The following is a 23,665-nucleotide window of genomic DNA, read 5'->3' on the forward strand; positions in this document are numbered from 1 at the left end:
TGTTGTATGTGTGTGTGTGAGAGAGGGTGGAAAAAGATACATTAACTCAATGTGCTGAAGACTGCACACGCAGTGTAGGCCATAAATATTTTAGCAGGCCAGCACAAAGCACGGAGAACTTTAAACTCAACTCACTGCTGCCCATGCATCTTTAATGGCTTCTCCCCTCCTGTCCAGAGGCACAGGCGTTAGCTGGCAGGACGCGGCGTCCGAAAGCCAGCGGGCCGCCGCACGCACGCGCAAACTCGGATAAATAAATAAACACGCTCAAGTCCGGAAACTGAGGCATTCAACAGGAGGAGATTTGTGTTCCTTTGAAATCTGAAATCACTCTTGTTTACAAGCTATTGATTGCTGTCGTAACTTTTCACTCTGTCTCTCTTCCTCTGTTTTTTTTTTTGTTGTTGTTGTGAGTAGTTGGTGTAGGAATTGTTCAAGTCGTGACTGTTTACTCTTAGAAGTGTGATCTTTTTTTGTTTTTTTCCCCAACCCATTGTTTTCAGATCACAGAACAGTAAGATGCCCAAAGTCAGTAGACTATTCCCCACACTGTGAAATATGTAAGTCCTGTCCAGCTGTATGTCAAGCTGTAAGGCACACAGCACACAGCCATCACTAAAGACGCGTCCATATTGTGAAGACAGTGTTTAATCTTCAACACCATGATCCGAGGGCTGAGGTGCCAAGACCTGAGCCAGGTAGCCATCAGGCACACAGGATCACATGCAACGTTCCGACTCATTTCAAGACTCATTTCTCCTCCATTAAAACAGCCCATCTGCTAGCTAGACCACAGTGTGTTCACCTTGCTGCACTGGGCATGGGTCAGTTGTCATTTCTCGTTTATTTTTTACCAAATTTTTGATGGTTGCGTGATCATATCGCTGGAATTTGTTTTTAAATTTACACCTATACAGCAAAAGGCAAATAGAGGACAATGGACTGAACATATGAAATAGAACTACAGTACAGAACTACTCCATTTTTGCCAATATAGTTGGTGGTCCTTTCTTTCTGAAAAACAAAATCTGTTCACAGTTGCCTGGATGTCATCAAACAAATGAACAATAGTGTTTACCAAATGGCTTTGTTGTACAACATACCCAGTTATTAAAATGGCATCTAATTAGAAACAGTGAGCAGCCGTTTTACATAAGATTAATTGCGTTTTTGAGAGCACTTTCTCTTCATTATCATTCTGTCTCACAAATGGATTCACTGCAATGCTGATGCATATTCATTCCCAGGAAGCTGGAAATTGTTGGGATATTAGCCAAAGGTGCATCAAGGCTGCTGCTGCTGGTGTGTGTGTGTGTGTGTGTGTCTGTGTGTGTGTGTGTGTGTGTGTGTGTGTGTGTGTGTGTGTGCGCGCACAGCAGCTCAAGCAGGATTCTAGCAATTCAAGTAATTCAAGTTAGTTTGTGCTGCAGGCTTCTCCCTCTGGAATTTACTGCTGTCAGATAGGGCCTAATGCTTTTATGTGTGGTTTTAGTCCGTTATTTATAATGGTTTTTGGAGTGACTCAGTATGTGTCCATTAGAGTGTGTGTGCATGTGTGTGGGTATGGGTGTGTGTGTGTGTGTGTGGGCGTGTGTGTTTTGTGTATGCATTTGTGAGTGTGTGTGTGTTTCTGAATGTGCATACACACACAGAGACACACACACAGACACACACACACACATGGATGGCTCTATAAGAACTGATCCAGGCTGATGAGTGGTAAGCCAGCTTCCCCATCATGAATAATTGACTCTCTGTGGTTTTTACTGATCCTTGATTTTATATTCTCTTATTGTAGCTGAGGAGCGTGATCTGCTGATCGTCTCTGTTCCACTTTCACACACAGCTTCAGGGGCATCGTAGACAGAGTGCTGGGAACTGGGTGTGCCGCAACATCAGCTGCATGTCAGACGCAGCTTTCAAACTCAGCCAAACAACTTCCCTTCCTTTGGTTAAGTGCAGAAGTTTTGTGCTTTTTTTTTATTGTGCTTTTTCCTCCCGTTTTACCTGAGGCTTGCTGAAGCTCTTCAAAGCCAGACCCATTTTTTTGTCAGCCAAAAAGGAACCAGAGGAGGCTTTTTAAAGCCTATTCATGTTTTGAGATGCTCTTCTTTTGTTTGTGCATGCACACTGCTAAGATTTTCTGACGGCCACACTGATCCTCCATGGCACGCAATTAGTGAGTCCTCTGATGTGGTGGCATATACAGTCGTTCAGGCACACAGTGCCCCTTCCCTCTCTCCTGATTCACAGAGCACAAGGGGGGGGATCTGATGCAAAGTGCACAGCAACAGTCCTGGAGAGGAAGAGTTGTTGCTCATCTCAACAAAGAAAAAAATCTCAGTGAGAAAAATGTTAATCGAGGCACTGTGTCACAAGCAGATGGTGTTTGGTGTTTTAAGCCCCCAACGTCGTCTTCCAGGCAGCGCTGCATGGAAGGCAATAGGGTTAGGCAAGGGCTAAGGTTAGGGTTAGGTGCTTTGAAGTCGACGGTTGCAGCGCTGCCTTGAAGTCAACAGTGGGGGCTTAAAAAACTATCGAGCCAAGCAGATCAGGGATCTTTGTGGAACTTTCCTCTAGCACCCCACTACCTGTTGCCTCTCAGGGGAGACTGTGAGACAAGCACGCACAGAAAACTAATATTGTTTTTTAGATCCCGATGATTTGCTCTCCGATACAGTCGCTACTATCTTGCGAGTGGTTTGGATCAATAACCGAGGTGGTGTAGGTATCCGATTCTGCCGCCAGGCGTAATGCGGGTCATGCGGTGTCATAGCCCATGCTTTGATGCTATCTGCCTATATTTGTTTTCTGCAGAGCGTAGGAGCATTCTGTATCGATTAAATATGCTAGTACACAATCACAAAAACATACCAAAGGCTATCTGTCACGGTATTATGGTTCATTGTGAGTCAGTGCTTTTTTTTATCTTTATCTTTAATTAACAGATTGTTCATTCATCAGCACTTTGCAAGCGTCTAATTAAAGTTCATTTCAAAAAAGAGTCTGGGCTAAAAGATGTGCCTAAATAATGAATTATCGAACCTTAGTGTTTGCAAACAGATAAAAATTTCCCTTCTGCAGGGAATATTTTATTGCACAAATATGATAAAACTGACAAAGGAAAAAATGAAAAATAATTACAGTAATTGCTATGTTAGCATTTACCTAACGGTTGTCTGGCTCAGCTTGCCCACAGCCACAGAATCAACCTATCAGAAACTCTTCAAAACCACTTACCCGAATGTATAGTATATGGATTATGAAGGTGAATAGCATTGGCTGTGTTGGAATCAAAGAGCCGCGTAACAGGAACTGGTTGACCTACATGCAGAACCCATCAAATATTCACAATAAAAGCCTCTGTGGATGACAACGAGTGCTGGTATGGGGAGTTATGGGAGCTAGGACAGAAAGGACTCCATGTCCATCTGAAGAGTGCTTTTCTCTGCCTCGCTCTATTCTCTGGGAAAGGCTGGAGAGCTTCCTTAGAATAGCGCGGAAGGGAGAGTGGATGTGTTTAGCCCTTCACCATGCTCCCACGGGTGCTTTTACGTAATAACCCCGCTTCTATTTCGGTTGGTTGCTCTGGGACCAAACGATGAAAGCATTTTTTTGTGGTGTTCTATGGCGTGAGGTCCGAGTAGTTCTCTGTATTGATCGTGTGCGAGTTTGGACTTATTGTAGCCTGCAGACGCAGACATGCAGACATGCAGCTAAGCAGACTAAAGCAGACCAGCCTCTCCAGCAGTGTCCAGTCTGTCTCAGCTCCCAACCTGAACAGTAGTGCCACTGGCTGATGGGTGCAATCCAGGCCACAGCTCCTTTTTACCAATAATTAGACAAAAGCCACGCGGCCAGGAAAGCTTTTATGACTAAATGGCCATTGCGCTCGGTCATCTTTGATGCTCCGTCTCTGTTGTTTAACTGTGGAAAAAGTGGGACAGCTCCCCTTGAACAAAGTCCAGCCCTGAGCGGAATGCCAGAGTTCTGGAATCGCCAGAGAGAGAGAAGGTTGGGGGGAGCAGAGAGAGAGACAGAACGAGAGAGAAAGCCTGCATTTGCGGGAAGGAGATAGTGCTTTCTTGTGTTATCTGCCACTGGACGCACAGCCCTGAGCTATTTCCTCATTTCAGAGCCGCAACCTGCAGGTCAGCTGGCCTTTTTTTCCCCCTAAGAGCTCTTAGGAGAGCGATTCACCCTCTCCCTCCCTCCACTCACAGGGGGCTTCCTCTCTCGTCCTTCATCTTCGCTTATTTTCCCTGCGCGCTGAACCATGGACCATCTCTAACGCTCTGCCAGGGCATGTCTCTGTGTTGTTTTGCAGGCGGGGGAAGGCCTTGTTAAGTTCATAAAGGTGCCTGGGTAAACTTGGACCGAGTCTGGCCTTTCATCAGCACTACACACTGTAGAGGTTGAGTGCTGCTAAGAGTGTACAGATAGTCAATGTTGTGCGCAGACAGGTGTGCTTAGTATTACTGTAAGGGCACGGATGCACAACTGCAGGAATGAGTAGATGACAAGGAGAAGTTGAATTAGTCCACTTACACTAATGCTACATTTGTCCTGACAGGTCCTTGTACAATGTAATTAATTGATAAGCATTTATGTATGTATTTAGAGGCACATTGTAATGTACACTTCAGGTTAGAAAGGGTAAATATGATAATACATTGTAATAACATAAACGTATCCAATTACTGTAATTACTGTAAACAAGAATAAGAAGATCATAACAGAAGGGTATGATGTTCTTCAGTTAGGGACATTGTACAGTATAGCCAAAGGGCTCACTACAAATAAGATTGTGCATATCAGTGCACATGTGTGAATTCTTATGATATGTATGCATATCAGTTTGTACTTGCATGGCTTTACAAACATGTATGCTCAAGCATACATTCATGATTATTGAGACTGCCTGTGCATATGCATATGTATGTTTGTGCGTGTGTGTTTGTGTGTGTGTAAGGACAGGTGTATCTTTGTGTGTGTTCCCACCAGAGCGCTAACGCTCTTTCTAGTGGAAATGAGCCCCCTGTATCTCGGTGCTCCATCTCAGGTGCTGCTCTGCTGGTGCCAAGGCTGCGCGCTAATCTGGGTCAGAGTGCTAACTACTGAGAGAGGACCTGTGAGAGGACCGCTCTCACATGAATGGCCGCTCTCGCCCACCTCCCGCCCTCATTACGTGTGCGCATCTGATGGGATCCGTGGCCCCTCTCATGCTTCGTTTTGACCCTGAAGGTAGAGCTCCGGTCCACACTGTGCCGTACCGCTGGGCACTGGGTCCCGTCGTGACCCCTGCAACGTAACATACCGCAGCACTCTTGCCAGCCAGCCACAACGCCTGGAGAAGTAGGAGAGGGAGAGAGAGAATGCGCCGCGTGTTGGAGCGGATTAACCACGACAGCTGGTCTCTGTGCCTGCCTTTAATTGGGCACTTGGGTCCTATCAGTACTCAGTATCAGTGTGTGTGTGTGTGTGTGTGTGTGTGTGTGTGTGTGTGTGTGTGTGTGTGTGTGTGTGCGCGTGTGCATGTATGTGTGTGTGTGTGCAATACTGTTAAGATATGCATGCTAAATGAATTCATTAGTCTATATGCTTTCAGAGCAAGGTTACATTGTTTTCCCCTCTATCTCTGTTTGGTGTGTGTGCATTGAGAGTTGCTTTTTGTTTCCTCTCGTGTGGTCACGAGCCCAGATGGACAGGAGGAGAAGTGCTAATTACCAGATTAGTTCTAGTCATTGTCATGTCTGTGTAATTTCACTGCAATTATAATCAGCACTGGCTCTATGTAAGGCTATTTTTCCCCTGCCTCTTGGTTTTGTTGGCCACACCACTCACCATGACGTTTTAATATTTTATGATGTCGTTTGCAACTTTAAACTACAAGAAAGGCTTGATTACACAAGAAAACACATTAAGATTTGTGCCGGTAAGATGAAATATGAAGTGAAAGATTTGTTTGCCTTTATCAAAGCATTCTGGCCTGTTCACTTTTGTTTACGGAATAATTAATGAGGCAGTCAGTCAAGGATGCAGTGAAGGATGTGAGAGTCTGTGGGCCTCCTTCAGAAGATCCCTTCAGTCAAGGCTGCTCCCTAGCACTGAGGCTACAGCCTCCGCTTTGTGCAGTCGAGAGTCCCAACCAAACCCCCCCCCCACCCACCCACCCTCCCCCTTCACTCAGTGCACCTTGAAGTCTGACTTGTATCTAGCATCAATCCAATATGTCCCATTTTAGCTTCCACCTGAAGTGGAGGCCTCAGTACAGCTGGTGCCTACACAGTCTGGAGGGAGCCCAAGTTTTTTCTCTTCCCTCTCTCCCTCCCTCCCTCTCTCTCTCCCTCCCTCCCTCCCTCTCTTCCTTCCCTTTTTGCCTTTGTTTTACTCCACTTCAAAATAAATCTGTGGTGGCGCAGCTCTCTTTGGGGTTTCAGTGCAAATATGCTGGCGCTTTATGAGATGAAAATAGGTTTGATTTGTGGGGTGGGGTGGGGGACCCTGTGGGGACCCTATTAGAGGTTGTGTGGAGGTGCTGCAGTGCGGAGCTTCAGGAGGGGGCCTCCGGGCCGGGGGGGGGGCTCAGCAGAACCTGGGCCTGGCTCGGATTAGTGTGTTGTGTGTGCGCGCGCGTGTGTGTGTGTGTGTGGGGGGGGGGGTTGGTTCAGGATGGAGATGAGAAATGTGGCGGGTTTGTGGAGTATCTATTGTGCCCACCTTCTGCAGTGCCTCAGAAAAGCTTTATCGGGTTGCAGAATGTTTTGGCTATATCTCCCTAGAATACCCAGAGTCTTGGCCAAGGGTGTTGACAGATTATATCGCCTACCTCAAAGAAAAATCTTGATGTCTTTAGAACATTCTCTCTCTCTCTCTCTCTCTCTCTCTCTCTCTCTCTCTCGCACACACACACACACATACGCATACACACACACACACACACATACACAAATACAAAAATTCACACACAGAGAGAGTGAGATAGAGAGTATGCCACCCCAATACTTTTTCAGTCAGCTGAAAGTTGCATGCACATCAATAAGGCTGCTGAAATATGAATGATAGTAGTATACATACAGCACAGATGTGCAGGCTGGGGAGGAAGCAGTGTGTGCTCTACCATGGCTCTGCTGTTTGATGACTCTCTCTCTCTCTCTCTCTCGCTCTCTCTCTCTCTATCTCTCCCTTTTGTTATCTGTTCCTCTCCTTTTGCCTCCAGGGCAAGGAGACAGGCAGGCATATCATGTATGCATGTTTTGGTTACAGATTTGTTTCTCTGTGTTTGGGTGGGTATACATATATAGGCCTAGTAAAGAGGTGTGTGTGTGTGTGTGTGAGAGCGTGTGTGTGTGTGTGTGTGTGTGTGAGAGAGAGAGAGAGAGAGAGAGAGAGTCTGGAGACTCTGCAACACCTCCCATGCGTCAGATTGTGACAATGAGTAGAACTGATAAAGCCAGGGCAGGAGAGTGAGCGGATGCCATTTCAGCAGGTGTCTCACATCCTGCCACAAAGGGACACAAACACGCACACACACATACACACACGCACACACACGCACGCACACACACACACACACACACACACACACACACACACAGACAGACAGACAGACAGATAGACAGATAGGGGGAAGAGAGGTAGGTGCCCAAGAGGGGTAGTGAATGAAAGAGAGAGTGAAAGGTAGAGAAATACACAGCAGATGATCACCAGGATACACACTGTTTTGGGAGCTCATACGTAACACCTTATAAAACACACATGACTAAAATGAATGTCTCACTTCCTTAACTAATGGCCAGCCAGCTCACCTAAATGTTTCGTAATTACATTTCTTAATTGCTGTTTCATTTGATCGTTTGAAGCTATTAATAATTAATGTGATTGTTAACTTGCTACCTCGGGCATATACAAATGATTAATCAATGCCTCGCTGGAGGAGGAGAGGCAGACATTTGGTGATAAATCACTCCCTTTTATTCTTTTTTTTTACTCAACTCCCTGTTGGGTTCTGAATGCCCACATTCACTAAATCCAGTGTTGTGGTGTGAACTGTCAACACTCCATAGAGGAGAATATAATATCTTGAGAGTGAGAGAGAGAGAGAGAGAGAGAGAGAGAGACATATCAAATGCATCACATTGGTACATGTGTCATTGGTCTGTGTCAAATAAATTGTGTATTTAGGCAAATAACATTAGACCACAATGCTTTGGTTTGTCGGTTTGCTGACTTTTTTTAAATGACCGGCATTTTAATTTCTATTATGCAGAAAGGCTCTTAGTATACGGCTTGATTCAGCTGTTTTGTCTTATCAGCGCATGCCGGTGGTATTTTTCCATTTCTGCTTCTTTTGTTGGGAGGGGAAATCTATTGAAGTGGCTGAAGGTCTGTCACAAAGCGCCAGACGAAGAGCTGGAATCTGGCGGCTTAATTGATTATTTGTGCAGAGTGGTGTATCAGCAAGGAGCAGCACACCCAGGGGAAATAATGTAAAGCAGATAACAAGATCAAATGTGGAGAGAGACTGGCTTTCTGCTGCCAGCTTTATTAATCTGTTTCTCTTGCCAATCAAAATGCCTTTTTTTTTCATCCATCCACATTGCGTAAGGTGCACTGTTTGTCCCCCATTGTCCCCCTTACCTCTGTGACCGTGGCTTGGCAAACTCAGCCTTCGTGAGGCACGTGCGCCGTCAGATGGAATGCGGTCCTTTACCAGTTTTCAACAAGTTTGGCTGTGTGTAGCTGTCCTCCCAGAGGAAGACGAGGAGGTGGTGTGTGAGTGTGTGTGTGTGTGTGTGTGTGTGTGTTCACTGTGTTCGTTTCTCCTCCTGAGAGGCAGGTGGGGAGGCAAATTCATTCAGGGATGAGAGAGCCCCGGCAACCTGACAGCCGTTGTGTAAGCGCACATCCCCACGCGTTGCATTTGTCAAAACACATCAACACCTACTGTATGTGCCATGTTGGCGGTGTGTGTGAGCGCCGGCAGGCGTGGTGTGTGTGGGGTTCCGTGCGTGTGTCTGACTGTGTAAGTGTGATCGAATGTGTGAGTCAACGTCTTAAATTGAGCCCTTTCACCTCGTTTGGGTTGTGGGTGCATCACAAAACCCGACAGGCACGAGCACGTATTGAAAGATGGCCACAGCACTGTCAACGGTAACAATAGGAATGTGCCCAAGCTCGTTATTGTTGGAGCATCCATTATTGTATAATTGCTGTTGAGGGTTTTTCTTCCTTAAAGAGTGAGAATCCGCTTGTCAGCATTGCCCACCGATGCTTATGCAAGCGCTTCTCTCTAGTGCCACTCGCTCGTCATCAAAATTGCATGTCGGAGTCTGGCAGACGTCTCCCTTAAAAACATCTCTCCCGCTATTTCCGAGTACCCGTAAACTGATTTGTCCCTGCCTCCCCCACCCCTCCCTACCCGAGCACCCCTCTCCCACCCCCCCCACACCCCTCATTCTGTTTTTGTTTTTCTGCCATCTTATTCCCTGGCTTTGCTGCACATCAGACATGACTGTAATTGCCTCTCTCTCACTGGGGAGCCTTGTGTTTTCTACTACGGAGTTTGTTCTCCGTTTCATGTCTCCTCAGTGTGAGGCGCTCGGGCGGCCAGGGGAAAATGACAGGCTCCGGATCAGTGGGTGCGTGGAAGGACTGAGCAAGACGACGAGGGTGTCAGGGGAGAGGAGCAAGGGGTCATTAGTTGATGATTTATCTGAAAGCTTGGACCCATTATCCGTGGACTTGGAGAAGGGGTAAAAATGGCTTGGCTCTACCTCACATTATGAGCCACCATAATTTGACGGGTGAAAGGATATTTTCCTCCAATTTACTTCACTCGGATATAAAAAAATGTAGCCCTTTTGGTTTGTTTGGTTGAGGAAGAATACTGTTTTTACTGAAAGCCACAACTTTTTGTCTGACCATGAATGGTGTTGTGCTATGTAAATGGCAGCTGAGGTTGTCATAGTCCAATAAACCTCATCATTCAAACAGCAGAGACTCATAAACATAAGCAAAAAATTGTGTAGCTCTGGTGTTTTCCGACTCCAACTTCTACTGATTCTGCAGATGGACCAACGGGTGCTGCAGCACTTTCCCACTATAAACAGCTTGCACCTGTCATCTAAGCATTCAGACCATGTATGAATGTGTCAGAACTTTTTTTTTTTTTTTATCTCATAGCCGTGGCAATGGTTTGGTTCCCTGTGCATTCTTTTGTCTTTTCTTTCTTCTGTCGGGCCCACTAAGTCTACAGTGCATGGTGGGTGGTGGCAGATTTGTGGCGAGGTGTGGGTTTGTGCTCGGGTTATTTATGTAACCATTCTCTGAAGACACCCTGCAGTGGTAGGATCTCTGCCACGGGCGAGGAGAACTGCAGATTGCATGCAGCTAATTGCAATCCCTCCTGCCGAACGCCACTCTGCTCAGGATAATTACCCATTGGGTTTTTAGGATAATGTGTCCAACGCCTGCTCTTAAACTCCACCTCTAGACATGAGGTCAAACCAAGTCAAGGGTAAGGGGTCCAGAATAATTTATTATTGAGTATAATTTAGTATAATTTAGTACCATATTTTTTGTACAGTCGTAGGTTTGACTAGCTGTACCCCATCAGTGTACCCAATATGTGGATTTGGGTTTGGTCTTTTCAGTGAAAAGCTGATTGTACTCGCAAGTCTGCAAGGGATTACAAAGAGGAAAGTAGGGTATGGTTTAATACTTTAATAAAGTCTATCTGAAAACAACATATGGTCCAGTTCGATGCTGAGATAAGACATACAGACAGACAGACAGAAAGATAGATAGATAAATAGATAGATAAATAGATAGATAGATGGGATAGATACTGTACTGTACTTGTATACAAGCTAATTAAACTGTAGCCTAACACTTTAATGTCATATTTTTCTATTGATAAATTATGTTTATTGAGTTCAGTTCTTTTTGTTTTGTGTGAAGTGTGGTCACACCTTTTCTCTGAATGGTGAAATGCTGGCTATTTCAAGTCCTGGATTTGGTTGGCTGACTTTCCACAGTTGTGTTTGGCTGACGGCGTTAAACTCTGTGTTCTGGATCACTGGCTCTCTGTGGCCCCTGTGTCACGCCTGGCTAGAGGTCTTAGTGGCTCGTGCTTGAAGGGATGTTTAACGTGCAGGGTCCACTACGACTGAAAGTTTTTTAAAAAAAAAAAAACACTCTGAGATGGTGAGGCTGGAGACTGATGTGACGGCGTGCTGCTGTGAGACCGGGGTCCTGAGGTTGTGAGATGAGGGCTGGTGCTGCTGGGTGGAGGGGGTGAGCCATGGCTCGTCACAGCCGTGGCTCTGGCAGGTGCAGGTGGGGGTGTGCGGCTCAGCGAGTCCAGGATGCGGCGCAGGGCTGCGCCACGCCAACTGCTAATCTGCATTATCGTGGAAGAAGGCCAAGCCCATGTGACAGTGGGCAAAAAAGCGTGAACTAGAAAATGTAAAAACCGTCCAGTTGTGTAATTGTACTTCTGTCGTGGGGATGGGGTGAGCGGGTTTTGTGTTATGGTGGATTTGGCGGCAAGAAGGACCTTGTTTCTTTCAACAGGGGAAAAAGGGAAAGTGCATTTTTCAACAAAAACGTCCCTGAAACAAACCCACACTGTTTTTTTTCTTTAAACAATAGAATTAAACAAATAGCGTTTTCTTAATTACCACCACCTATGCCACATTTGAATGTTTTCTCTGAACAATTAAACACCTGCATACCATTCAACTGCCACAAGTTAACTTGAATCGCAGCAGGCAGCAATTGTGTCATTTTGCCACTTCAGCTTGTAATTATAAAGCATCCACTATACGTCAGCATAATTATACAAAGTCTTTTAGTAGCACCAGATGTTTTGAAGACATGCAGGCATGTTGAACACTGTGAGAGCTATCGACTGTCTGGGTCTCCAGTGAAAGAGGCTTGTGGTCTTTATGATCGATAAGGCCCTGGTCATTAAATCTGCTGTTGAGGTATTTTGCATTCCATTAGATGTCTCCAGTGGTTTGCCCTGGTCCACAGAAAGGCCAAATGTGATAGTCACAGGAGAGTTTTTGAAGGCATCCTACCCTTGGATCTGCTTACAGTGTGTTTCAGCTTCAAGCTTTGTGTCCAACAAACTTGAAATCTAATTTAGTACATATGTTTATGTCAAAATAATGTCCTGCAATCCTTAATATTAATATGGGGTAAATTCACATCTTGTAATGTAGTCCATATGCTCAATAGTCTATGGCTAATTTTTGTTTTTATCAAAACCAGTCATCATGAATGTTTCATTAGGCCGAGATTAAAATATTGACACACAAATGTAAACCAAAACCACTGACACACCAATGAATATTCTGAGATTGACTAAGTAGACTTTTCTTCACCGTATTCCACTTCACTCAATGAAATGGAAATTAAACTAACCTTCACTCATGCAAAATATTTTCAAATGGGGTATTAAACTTTTAGCATGAAATTACCTCTATTTGCTATTCACCAAAGCCACTAATGCGCTGTGTCCTCAGCACTGAGTGGATTATTAGCTTAGAGAAATATGACTGCCCCACTATTATTTGGTCACACACATCACAATCAAGTTTAATAGTGTGCCCCACATGTTTGGAAATCAAAAGGAAAATATGCATCTGAATCTGTAATGAATTCGTAGAAAGAGCTTTGTAAACCTTGTGTTAATGCTCGCAGACTGGCCTGATTGACAATAAAATTCTTCTTCTCATCTTCTAAAAAATAACTTCTGTAGTGCAAAATCCACTCAAGCACTGTTTAAAAATGTATGTATTGAAATGAATGTGAGAGGGCACAGTGTCCTGTGCAGGTGTTTGTGGAGAGCATTGCTGCACCATAGGTGGTGTCCAGTCCTGCAGGTGATGAATAATGTTACCATTCTGCCTTGTGTCTCTGCAGGGTCCAGTGGGAAGTGAGGAGCCATGAGACTGGTGTGGAAGTCCCTGGACAAAATGCGCTGCTTCAGGAAGCGCTCCACCATTCCCTTCCTGGTGGTCCTCATCACCTTCCTGCTCTTTATCAACCTCTACATGGAGGACGGCTATGTGCTGGTGAGGACTCTGCACTGCAGTGATAAGTCTTGGAGATCTTAGAGAAGGACTCCACGTTCCCCCTCATTAAAGAGCTGGAGACCCAGCATTATTTGGACTCGAGTAGCAAGACTGTTATCAATAATTAAAGGGTGGCGTGTCCAAAACCAGCATGAGAGAGATTTCTCATTTATGTGTCATAACGAAAACTTTTTGATCACAACGTGTCATCTGTGTATGTCTGCTGGATTATTTAAAGAGTATTTAGAAGTAGAACCCATTCACAATACAAATGAACAAGAGTAAATTGGATTGTGTTTGGTTCTGTTTCCCCAATATTGCACCAGCAACAGCACACAACACACAACACACACATACACACACAATTTTAAATTGTTCCTCTTTCAGCCACCCCTAGAGGTTCTGTTTTAGTACCGTGGGCATTGTGTTTGTGAGATTTATGAAAGAGACTGTGATAGGTCCAATAGATTGCATGAAACTTACTGCTTAAAGTGCAGAAACATTTGACTTAAAACCCATTATTGCATTATAAACACATTATAAATGTTTATAATGTATTCATAATGTGTCATATCAACTGTCAGTTGTAAGTCCCTATAACTATTTATAAAAACCATACTCATTCACTTCCCCATCACATCACACATTGTGAATCCATGGTAATCTTTTGGCTCGCATATTTATTGTGACATGGTTACTTGTTTTATTTCTATGTCTGTATTTGTGAAATGACCTTGGGTGTCATGAGAAGCACTTTTAGATTAAATGTAGTAGTATCAGTATTGTTATACTGACCCATGTCAATCATAACAAGACTTTATGAATACTTTATAACCCTTTATAAATGTTTTATACTGAGTTATGGCATGTGATTCTATTCCAGTTGGCATTTTTTAAATCTGTAAATTGCTCCTCTAGCCGTTCTTTGTGTGCACTCAGACAACTCTGGCGTTTGCACACAATCCAGGCTCTGTAAATGGGAAACCTAGTGGTTGGAGCCAAGCCATACACACCTCCAACTAGTTGACATTTGGGAACACAGCTGAGAGGGGTGAGGTTTGATTAGCTGTTGAGCTGAAATACAAACAGCCTTACACTGGAATCACAGACCTAACCTTTAATGACATCAATATTAAATCATAATTTTGAGATATCTCTGGAAAGAAAGCAAATAGGAGAGCTTCATTCTTAAGGGATCACTGCAACATTATAGTAACAGTGGCAAATATTATGACTGACCTTGATAAAATGTAGTAGTGAATTCTCAGTCCCTAAATGCTTATATAAACACTGGGTGCAGGGTTATTTAATTATGATTATGGCCATGATTCTGATTAATATAATGGCACTGTTTATGGACCAATTATTTTACTAGTGTTTTTCCTAATTTTAATGAAATGATTTGGTCACTGGTTTCATTGCCTGCTGTTTAAATGATTATACAAAGCCTACTCCTCTTGTAGACACCGACTGATAGAGAACAACCTAGATCCCTTTAGTTGTAATGCGTTTTAATAGGCTTAATTCCGGGTTTAGTTTAATTAATATCTTTGACTGCACACTTGTCTGCATAAGAAGTCTCTTGTCCTCTGCAGGAGGAAGATAAAAGACAGCTCAGAGAGACATCACTGCATCCTCTGAATTCTGAGCGATACGTTCACTCCTTCAAAGACCTCACCAACTTTTCAGGAACCATCAATGTCACCTATCGATATCTAGCTGGCACCCCCCTGCCAAGAAAAAGTGAGTGTGAATCGATTTGAAAATCAAAGACTCATTACTAATTATCTGAATGTTTAATTATTAATCATTTCAATCCATTTTGTAAGAATTTGTCTCTGGTGTTTTCACAGAGTACCTCACCATTGGGCTATCATCTGTGAGGAGAAAACGGGGCAATTACCTCATGGAGACCATTAAGTCCATATTTGACCAGTCCAGCTATGAGGAACTCAAAGAGATTGTGGTGGTGGTGCACCTGGCGGACTTTGACCTGACCTGGTGTGAGAACCTGGTCCAGGAGATCTCCAGGAAGTTCGCCCACCACATCATCGCTGGCCGGCTCCTGGTCATCCACGCTCCTGAGGAGTACTACCCCTCGCTGGAGGGGCTGAAGAGGAACTACAACGACCCTGATGACAGGGTCCGCTTCCGCTCCAAGCAGAACGTCGACTACGCCTTTCTGCTCAACTTCTGCACCAACCTCTCCCATTTCTATATGATGCTGGAAGACGATGTCCGCTGCTCGCGCAACTTCTTGACCGCCCTGAAGAAGGTCATCACGTCCAGGGAAGGCTCCTACTGGGTCACCCTGGAGTTCTCAAAGCTGGGCTACATCGGGAAGCTGTACCACTCACGGGACCTGCCCCGGCTGGCCCACTTCCTGCTGATGTTCTACCAGGAGATGCCGTGCGATTGGCTCCTGATCCACTTTCGGGGTCTGCTGGCGCAAAAGGATGTGATCCGCTTCAAGCCCTCCTTGTTCCAACACATGGGCTACTACTCGTCCTACAAGGGGGCTGAGAACAAGTTGAAGGACGACGACTTTGAGGAGGACTCGCTCGATCTCCCGGACAACCCGCCGGCCACTCTGTACACGAACATCAATGTGTTTGAGAGCTATGACGCGTCCAAGGCCTACAGCAGTGTGGACGAATACTTCTGGGGCAAAGCGCCTTCAACAGGGGACTTCTACGTCATTGTGTTCCACAAGTCTATCAAAATCAGCAAAATCAAGATTATCACCGGGACGGACGACCGTCAGAATGATATTCTGCACCACGGGGCACTGGAGGTGGGGGAGAAACTGGTGGGCACTAAGAAGGGCAGGCAGTGCAGCTCATACGTGACCTTGGGAGAGTTCAAAAACGGGAACATCGAGGTCCAGGACGTGGACCGCAAGATCTCATTTGACATCGAGTGTGTCCGTATTGTGGTGACAGCCAGTCAGAAAGAGTGGCTGATCATTAGAAGTATAAGCCTTTGGACTACACAGCCACCTAATCTGTGAGGACACCGACAAACTGAAACTCGCTGGCACAAGTCATTTGCCTCTTATTTATTTATTTATTTATTTATGCTGTTTTCATTTGATCTGTCTCTGACTTATTTATTTGTAGTTGTTTGTTTGTTTTTATTCAAGTGAGCTTTCAAAATATTGAACTCAACATTGTTTTGTAAATTGTTTTTCTTCTTCTTTTGAACCAGCCAGTTGTGTTGTGGGTCCTGAATGATGTAGTACTGGGAAGAACTGTACTGTCGCTTTGAACATTTGAACAGCTCCTCCTAGCTAATTCATTTTTTTTGTACATTTCTTTTTTACATCCTCAACATTTTTCTGAAGGTACTGTTCCTGTCAGCTAGCACAGGGTAAATATTGCCTTGAATATCCAGTGTGTCGTGGCATGAATTCAGTCAACAGACTTGGTTCCTGTTGTCCCCTCTCACGTGGTGCCAGAGAGGCTGTTTATTGAATCAGCCTTGAGTCACAGAGGTCACTTGAGAGCAGTGTTTTCTGAGTGCCATATGTTAGTTTGCTGGTGTGTTTGCTCAGACACAAATCTTGGAACACGGCATTTGCCCACCCCCCCCCCCCCACCCCCCCTCCCCAGCCCATCGCTCTCATCATACCAGGAAGTGTGATTCAGGCTTACATTGACAAATGAGGTAGACCTGCTCTTCCTGCTTTTTTAACCCCAGTACAATTTTACAAGAGTAAATTGGATTGTGTTTGGTTCTGTTTCCCCAATATTGCACCAGCAACAGCACACAACACACAACACACACATACACACAATTTTAAATTGTTCCTCTTTCAGCCACCCCTAGAGGTTCTGTTTTAGTACTGTGGGCGTTGTATTTGTGAGATTTATGAAAGAGACTGTGATAGGTGTTATTTATGAATAACAAAAAAAATAAGCATAGTTTTAAACAATAGACAAAAAACAAGACACATTTTTTTCTCTCTATACACAGTATATCCTATTTACACCACAATCACAATTAATTAGGGTTGTTACATGCATGTGACACTAAAGTAAAATCAGAAAACCTGTTTCTTGGAGGACAAGTTTATTTAACTGACAATGCAATAACCATATCAATGTTTACATGAGATTTAGTTGATTGTAGAAATATACTGTGAAAATTGCACAAGCTACTGGAATTGACTTTTGGTTCTAGCCCATACCCCTGCCACCTCCTACCAGCACACATACAGTGTAGAGTTGAACAGTGTGTGGATGTCACTGCTGCCGTGGTTCATTTCTGTCTATATCATACAAACCTTTCCAGTATTAACTTCACATGGACATGGTTTGCAGAACCTTGAAAATAGGTTCAAGGTTGTGGTTGGATTGAGCTACATCTTGAGTCAGGTTGTAGTGTTATAACATCCCCAATATTGATGTTCCCAACCTGAATTAGTCAGTAATCCATCTATAGGCTCAAATGGGCTAATACAGGCCTTTACTGATACTAAACATTTCCTCTTATATTGTACAGTACACAGTAGGCAGGATGGAACACATCAAATCCCTAATACTACTGAGTAGCATTACATTGAACGGCACCAAGCTGTGTATGTGCTGCAAGTGTCCAGTGCTAATCCAGTAATCCAAAAGCTGGTGCGCAGTACGCCACCAGCAGCTGATAGCACCTCGGGACAGCAGAGCCTTAGTGGTCACTCTGTTTGATGGGCTCATGAACTCGCTCACTCAGCCCGTTCAAATCCCATACACACACACACACGCCACTTTTCTGCTGACCAGGACGATCCCATGCCTCGCCGTGACCTGCGTTCGCCCTGTCCACATCCGACCCGCAGCGCATGGGAGCACCGTACGTGGGCATCATGTCATAGGTATTCTGCTGTCAGTGTGTCGACTGTTTGAAACACACACGTGGGATGAACAGACACATGTACACTCAGACAAGCCAAGTTCAAATGTTTCTGTAGTACTAAGGCAAGGTTTTAACTGTAAGAGTGAATAAGTATGGTACTGAGAATAATGTCATACGTTGGTTGCATTGTATTATGATGTTCACTGTTTTCTGCACAAAGCACAGACTGTACAATATACATACCTTCATGTTGACATGATCCATTTAGATCATGTCAGCGTTAAGGTACCGTATGCAAGACTTAAGCGGTGACATGAAACTAATAATGTGGGGTTTTACTGTCTTCAACAAGAGCTGTACGGCTAGGCTATGATGATGTGACTGGATGCATGCACTTCAAGAAGAAACTTTAACAGTGTGTCAGAGGCCTCTTGTATTTAGGATCTATGGCTTGTTTATCAGTGTCTGCTTTTGAACTTTTCTGGCAATGTTCTGTATTTGGTTTGTAATTTGACATGGACCAGTACTACCTTACAACAGCCTACATCTCACTTACTATGTGCATAGCTGCCGAGCTGACCTGAGCGTGTGAAGGTATTGTACAGTGTAGTGTTGTGTCCATGTTCATTCCCTGGCCCCCCAAGCCCTCTGTTTGTCATATAGTACTGTATGTATATTGTAAAATGACATATATTTTTTATATCATTTCAAAATGTTTGTGTTGTATATGGTACATAAATACAGTGTTTGAGCAGAGAGGAATGCTAAATCTACACGTTTCTACCTTTACAATCTTGTGGTTGTCGGTCTTCTTTCCTCTTTCTCTTTCCTCAGTTTTCATAGAAATCATCAGATAATCATCTTGCTTGTCTGATTTTCCAGATGGCTCAACTTGAAAAACAGTCGGCTGCAATACGAGCTGGCATGTTATTTGGTATAAGGGCACTCTTAACTGCGTGAGATGGGGATATGATACGTTTATCCACAGGTTTGCTGTCATTCTGATCTATGTTAAGACATGATTTTGTTTTGATATACAACTGCTTACAAGGAGGGAAATTCAGTGCACACAGTTTGAGGATCCTGAGTGTGAGTGGAAAAGCATGTAAAGTGGTGTGATATTTGAAGTAGTTTTGGAACTCCTGGAGCTATTTCAAATGTCATTGACTCTTATCACGCTGGGACCCGAGGCAAGCACAGTTTCATGCATTATTCATGGCAATATTCATATGCTTTCAGCAGCATTAATGCATACATAATGAATTTATAGGACTTTTTCAAGAGATTTCAGATCCTCTGTTTGTTTGGACAGTCATAGAGTTATGCATCCGGCTCTTCAGAGCCCACTGAAAATCCGCAACAACAAAATGCATCTAATCCCAACGGTAAAAGGTTGAAAGTTGTTTGATATAACTCGGGGCTATAATAATTGAAAACTGTCAGGACGCTTTTTAAAATGTGTGAAGCCCCAGTCTGCCAACGGAGTGCAAACAAGATCCTTCACCGTGCGTTACTCCATATTAAAGATACATGAACAAGGTCAGCATCAATGGAAGGCAAGACATATTTTCCACAGGGCTGCAGATGGAGATGTCTGGGTGACATGCACTAGTTTCACGTCACTTGCGTCACCTGATACATTGAGCCAGAGAGCTCACTGTTTTGTTTTGAAAATGGATCGTTAGCTCATGCATATTCTATTCGTGTATACTATTCCCAAGGCTCACCTCTCTCACACAGTAACTGTAAGAAGCAGATTCACACGTGCAAAATGCTCTGTTTACCATCCCGGTGACTGTCTGCAGATGCCACTGTGACATCCTTGATACTCTTTGAAAGTGGAATAGGCATTATTTGTATAAACAAACCAGACATAAAGAGCATACAAAACGCTTAAGTGATTCCTGAACATTTTATAGTCAGCCAGAGAGATCTCAACAGAGGTAGATCTAGTCATAAGTGTCAGAACACTACTTCCACCTCACACCTGCTATGTATAGGAGGCCTATACCTTCATTCCAATTATTTAAATAGTTACACTATGGATTTGTTGTTTATTGATAGTCTTAATGTGTTTTCGTATATTATTTATATTTCAACATTTATTAATGTTAATCTGGGTGGGCAGTGCTGAGTGTAGGTTAAGAGTTTCTTAGGCCTGGCCCTGAGCCCATACACCTGTTTGGTGTCTCAGAGTCAAGTGGAGCCTCTGAGAGGTGAGTCCATATGGGAGCGATGATATCTGGGAAAGCATACCTAATGCCCATTCTAAAAGGTGTCAGAATGGTCCAGAAAAACCAATACTCCCTTAATAACTTCAGGAGTAGGCCTCTGCACGGAACGCTGTCGAATCGATTCCTGGTTGCCATGGCGCCGGGGCCCTTGCGTAAATAGAGGTGCAAAATCACACAATCATATTACGGTGTGAACGGACGGGGGGAGGGAGAGAGGCTGGCTGCAAGTGCGGCTCTCTCAATCTGCCGCTCCTATCGGCACCCTAGCTGATCCTCCCATCACGGTCCGGCAGCGCTCATTATAGATGTTAACACCCTCCGAGAGAGAGAGAGGGACAGATAATAAGACCAGGCAGAGTGTGAACTAATCGATTGGGTTTTTTTTTTTTTGCTCTTAAAGTTTGGGTGTGTTTTGCCCGAGAAAGTAATTCCAGCCCTGACTGGCTTGGCAGCGACAGATGATTAACCCCGCGGGCGATACAGTGAAACAATCGAGTCGCTCAAATGGCTGGGTTCCATTTGTCGTGATGCACAGAAAATGGCACCAAATGTGACTCACCCAATAAAAGATGAAATATACACCGCTACATCGTGGAGCCTAAGAAAAGACATTACACGTTTCTAAAGACTGTTGATACACATCTGCCCAGAGGATAGCATGGGTTGATATTGAGGGGAAAAAAAGAACCTGAAAAGGATCTTGTTGAGTGACATTGTGATGTTTTCCCAGCAGCACAATTTCTCCCCCGGTGTGTGTTCTGGGGATGTCATCTCAGTGTCGGTATCCCAGCCCATCTGACACATGATGAGGTAATGCCCGGACAGGTTTTTGGGGCAGGGGGGGTGGGGGGAAGGGAATCAGGTCATTGTCCTCAGGTATCTGCTAGAGGTGCATAAGTACCTGAGCTGAGGTTCGACTGGGGCAAGGTAAAACAGATGTGTTTATTTCGCACATGCTGTTTGTGTTCGCTGACCCCCGCTTTCTCCCTGTGCAAGTGTCAAGAACTGTGCCGGTGATGAAGAGTTGTGTATAGCAGACATTGCAGAACAGAGCTTTTGCCGAAAGGTGTCTCACATTTACTTTCTCCTTTTGTTGCTTCCTTGCCCCTGTCTTTGCAGGACATGTTAGGGCTTGTTTTTGCAATAGCTAAACCTTCTGCTGTTTCCTTCCTTTGGCCTCCTGACATTTACTTTCATGTCTTAGTACAACTCCTCATTTTCTTTGCTTTTCATTTTTCTGGAGGAAAAGCAGTTATTGATTCCAGGTTGCACACTCGAGATGTTGCAAAATGGTTTCATTTTTACTAGTGGGCACAAGAGATAAAGCGAGTGTAAATTGAAACGTTTCAATGAGCACCTTTAATCCATCGTATTAAGACCAGGGCTTGAAAATGAAATTATTTTTCAAACGTTCCGTTCCGACCGGTTCAGGTAGGCCTATGTTTAATGTTTTCGTTCTTGCATGCGTTCCGCCGCCAACATATTGGTCCTGAATCGGAGTAGAACACTTAGGATATGCTTTTGTGAAATTTTATAAAATATATAGAGAACGAAAAAAAAACGTTATAAACCGGTTTTGTGGATTTCAGAATAACGTTTCTGTTCCGGAACAGTTGAAGACCATTTTGTTTTCGTTTCCGTTTCCGCTCTTCGTAAAATTCCGTAAAATTCCGTTCGTTTTCGGTTTTCGTTCCTTGAACCGGTTCGGAGCCCTGATTAAGACTATGTGTTACATTCTTTTGAATTTTGGGTGCAGCAACAATTAAAGTCACATCAGTGATTTGTTTCCATCTGCCTCTGCTACGGTTGCTAAATTGTGTTATGATAAACAGTTATGTGAGTACCAACAGACGTGAATTTGCATACCGTAATTTCCCAACGATTAGCCGCGGTTTATACATTGACTTTGCAAAATTTCTTCAGCTATGAGGTTAATACATGGGGGCAATTAATATGGTATTAATATGGTTTTGTTTCTTTTAACTTGCATAAAAACACTGTCCTGTGGTTTATACACAATGCGTCTAATACACACAGGAAATTACCTAAGTAATGCACATCTAATGGCACAGCCTGCTATTCTCAGTCTTCCAAGGTGCCATTCTGTGTGTGCTCTAAACATCTCTGGTTCTGCCAAAGTGGCTTGGTCTGAATTCCAGTTCAGTTCCAGCCAGTCAAAATGTCACTTCAGGAGCACAGAGAGGAGGGGTGTCATTTGATTGACTGTTGATTGACAGACTTGCACTGGATGGCAAGCACCTCAAATTATGCACCTTTCAGTAAATACTGGATGAACATATTTGAGCAGGTTTACTTTCCTTTTTTTCATATTACCCACATAACAAATTAACAGGAAAACACCTGATGTATACCAACACCTAAGATGTATATGGTTTAGTGATGTATTAGCCTACTAAACCACAAGGCCTACAATAAAGTATTCTGGTCAAATCAGTTCCTATCGCGGGTAATCTGAGTACCCAGAAGTTCGCATCATATTGCGGGTGACTTTGTAGTTCTTTAGAGCCCTGTTTCTACTAGCTCTGCTGTCTGTACGACGTCCATTACGGACACTTTCATCACGATTACCACTGCAACCTCCAAGCTATGTTGGGCAGAGGGTCGAAATAAGCATGGTATGCTTAGTGGACACCGTCGTATACACGCAAAGACGCACCTCCATTCACAGACGCACTGTGACTATCACTGTCAATAGACAATCGATCATAATCTCCAAAAGGATATTCTCCTTCAGAATCAGAATAGGTGAATAACATAGCCTACCTAAGACTTCATCACACGTGAACGTTTTTCAACATTAGGTGTAGGCCTATTTCTGCTTCAATTTGTGCAAAACTATGGCCTGCATCGCTTTCGCGTCATTACAATTGCACGTCTTTGTGTTTCTCACGTGTAATACAAGTATTTCCTGAAAACTTTGCACAGCGATTTTGGGTTTGAATCAAGCTCTGGATGTCTAGCACATAGTGGAGCAGAGTAGGCTACAAATGAGATTTGTCACCGTACTTGGATCTATCGTCTATTTTAATCAGTATCGTTGTTTGTCGCAATTAAAAATAGCCTCAAGGGCCGAATTACATTATTATTTTGACATACGTCGCGGGCCGGAATTGGGCCGGACAAAGTGTAAGTGAAAGTGTAGACCAGGGGTCTCAAACACCCGGCCCGCGGTGGTCTGGTCTACACTTTCATATTGTGAACAAATTTCACGGATAAACATACGTTTTGACTGTTAAACCCTTACTTTATTTAGGTGAAGATTCAACACATCAGCAGTCATTCCCTTTGTCCACGCCGCTATAAGGTTTTACGGTAAGCCTAGGGTACGGTAGAGCTAATTTACTCATTAAGCTACTCATTACTCTTTACTCAATGTATCAGCTCTATATTGTTCTTGGCAGATGTAACCGAATATGAATGTGAAAGACTTGCCTTTCAGGGCACGAACGGTCAAAAGCACGAACTTTTAGAAATATCCTGGCG

General features: G+C 44.0%; 1 protein-coding gene across 5 annotated transcripts in view; it reads left to right on the forward strand.

The window, feature by feature from the left end:
• mgat4c (mgat4 family member C) overlaps positions 1-18,695 on the forward strand; it is a 93,965-nt gene extending 75,270 nt beyond the window's left edge. For 3 of the 5 annotated variants that reach the window (XM_042111348.1, XM_042111349.1, XM_042111352.1), the window contains 3 exons: positions 12,934-13,085; positions 14,681-14,828; positions 14,939-18,695. In XM_042111348.1, the coding sequence (XP_041967282.1) occupies positions 12,957-13,085; positions 14,681-14,828; positions 14,939-16,095 (1,434 nt within the window). In that variant the 5' untranslated portion in view covers positions 12,934-12,956 and the 3' untranslated portion in view covers positions 16,096-18,695. Of the gene's footprint in view, positions 1-8,659; positions 8,769-8,835; positions 8,897-12,933; positions 13,086-14,680; positions 14,829-14,938 lie in introns of those variants that run through there. The other 2 variants (XM_042111350.1, XM_042111351.1) reach the window with 2 other exon arrangements.
• Positions 18,696-23,665: the final 4,970 nt, after the last annotated feature.

The sequence above is a fragment of the Alosa sapidissima genome, chromosome 11 (assembly GCF_018492685.1).
Source record: "Alosa sapidissima isolate fAloSap1 chromosome 11, fAloSap1.pri, whole genome shotgun sequence".
Lineage (NCBI taxonomy): Eukaryota > Metazoa > Chordata > Actinopteri > Clupeiformes > Clupeidae > Alosa > Alosa sapidissima.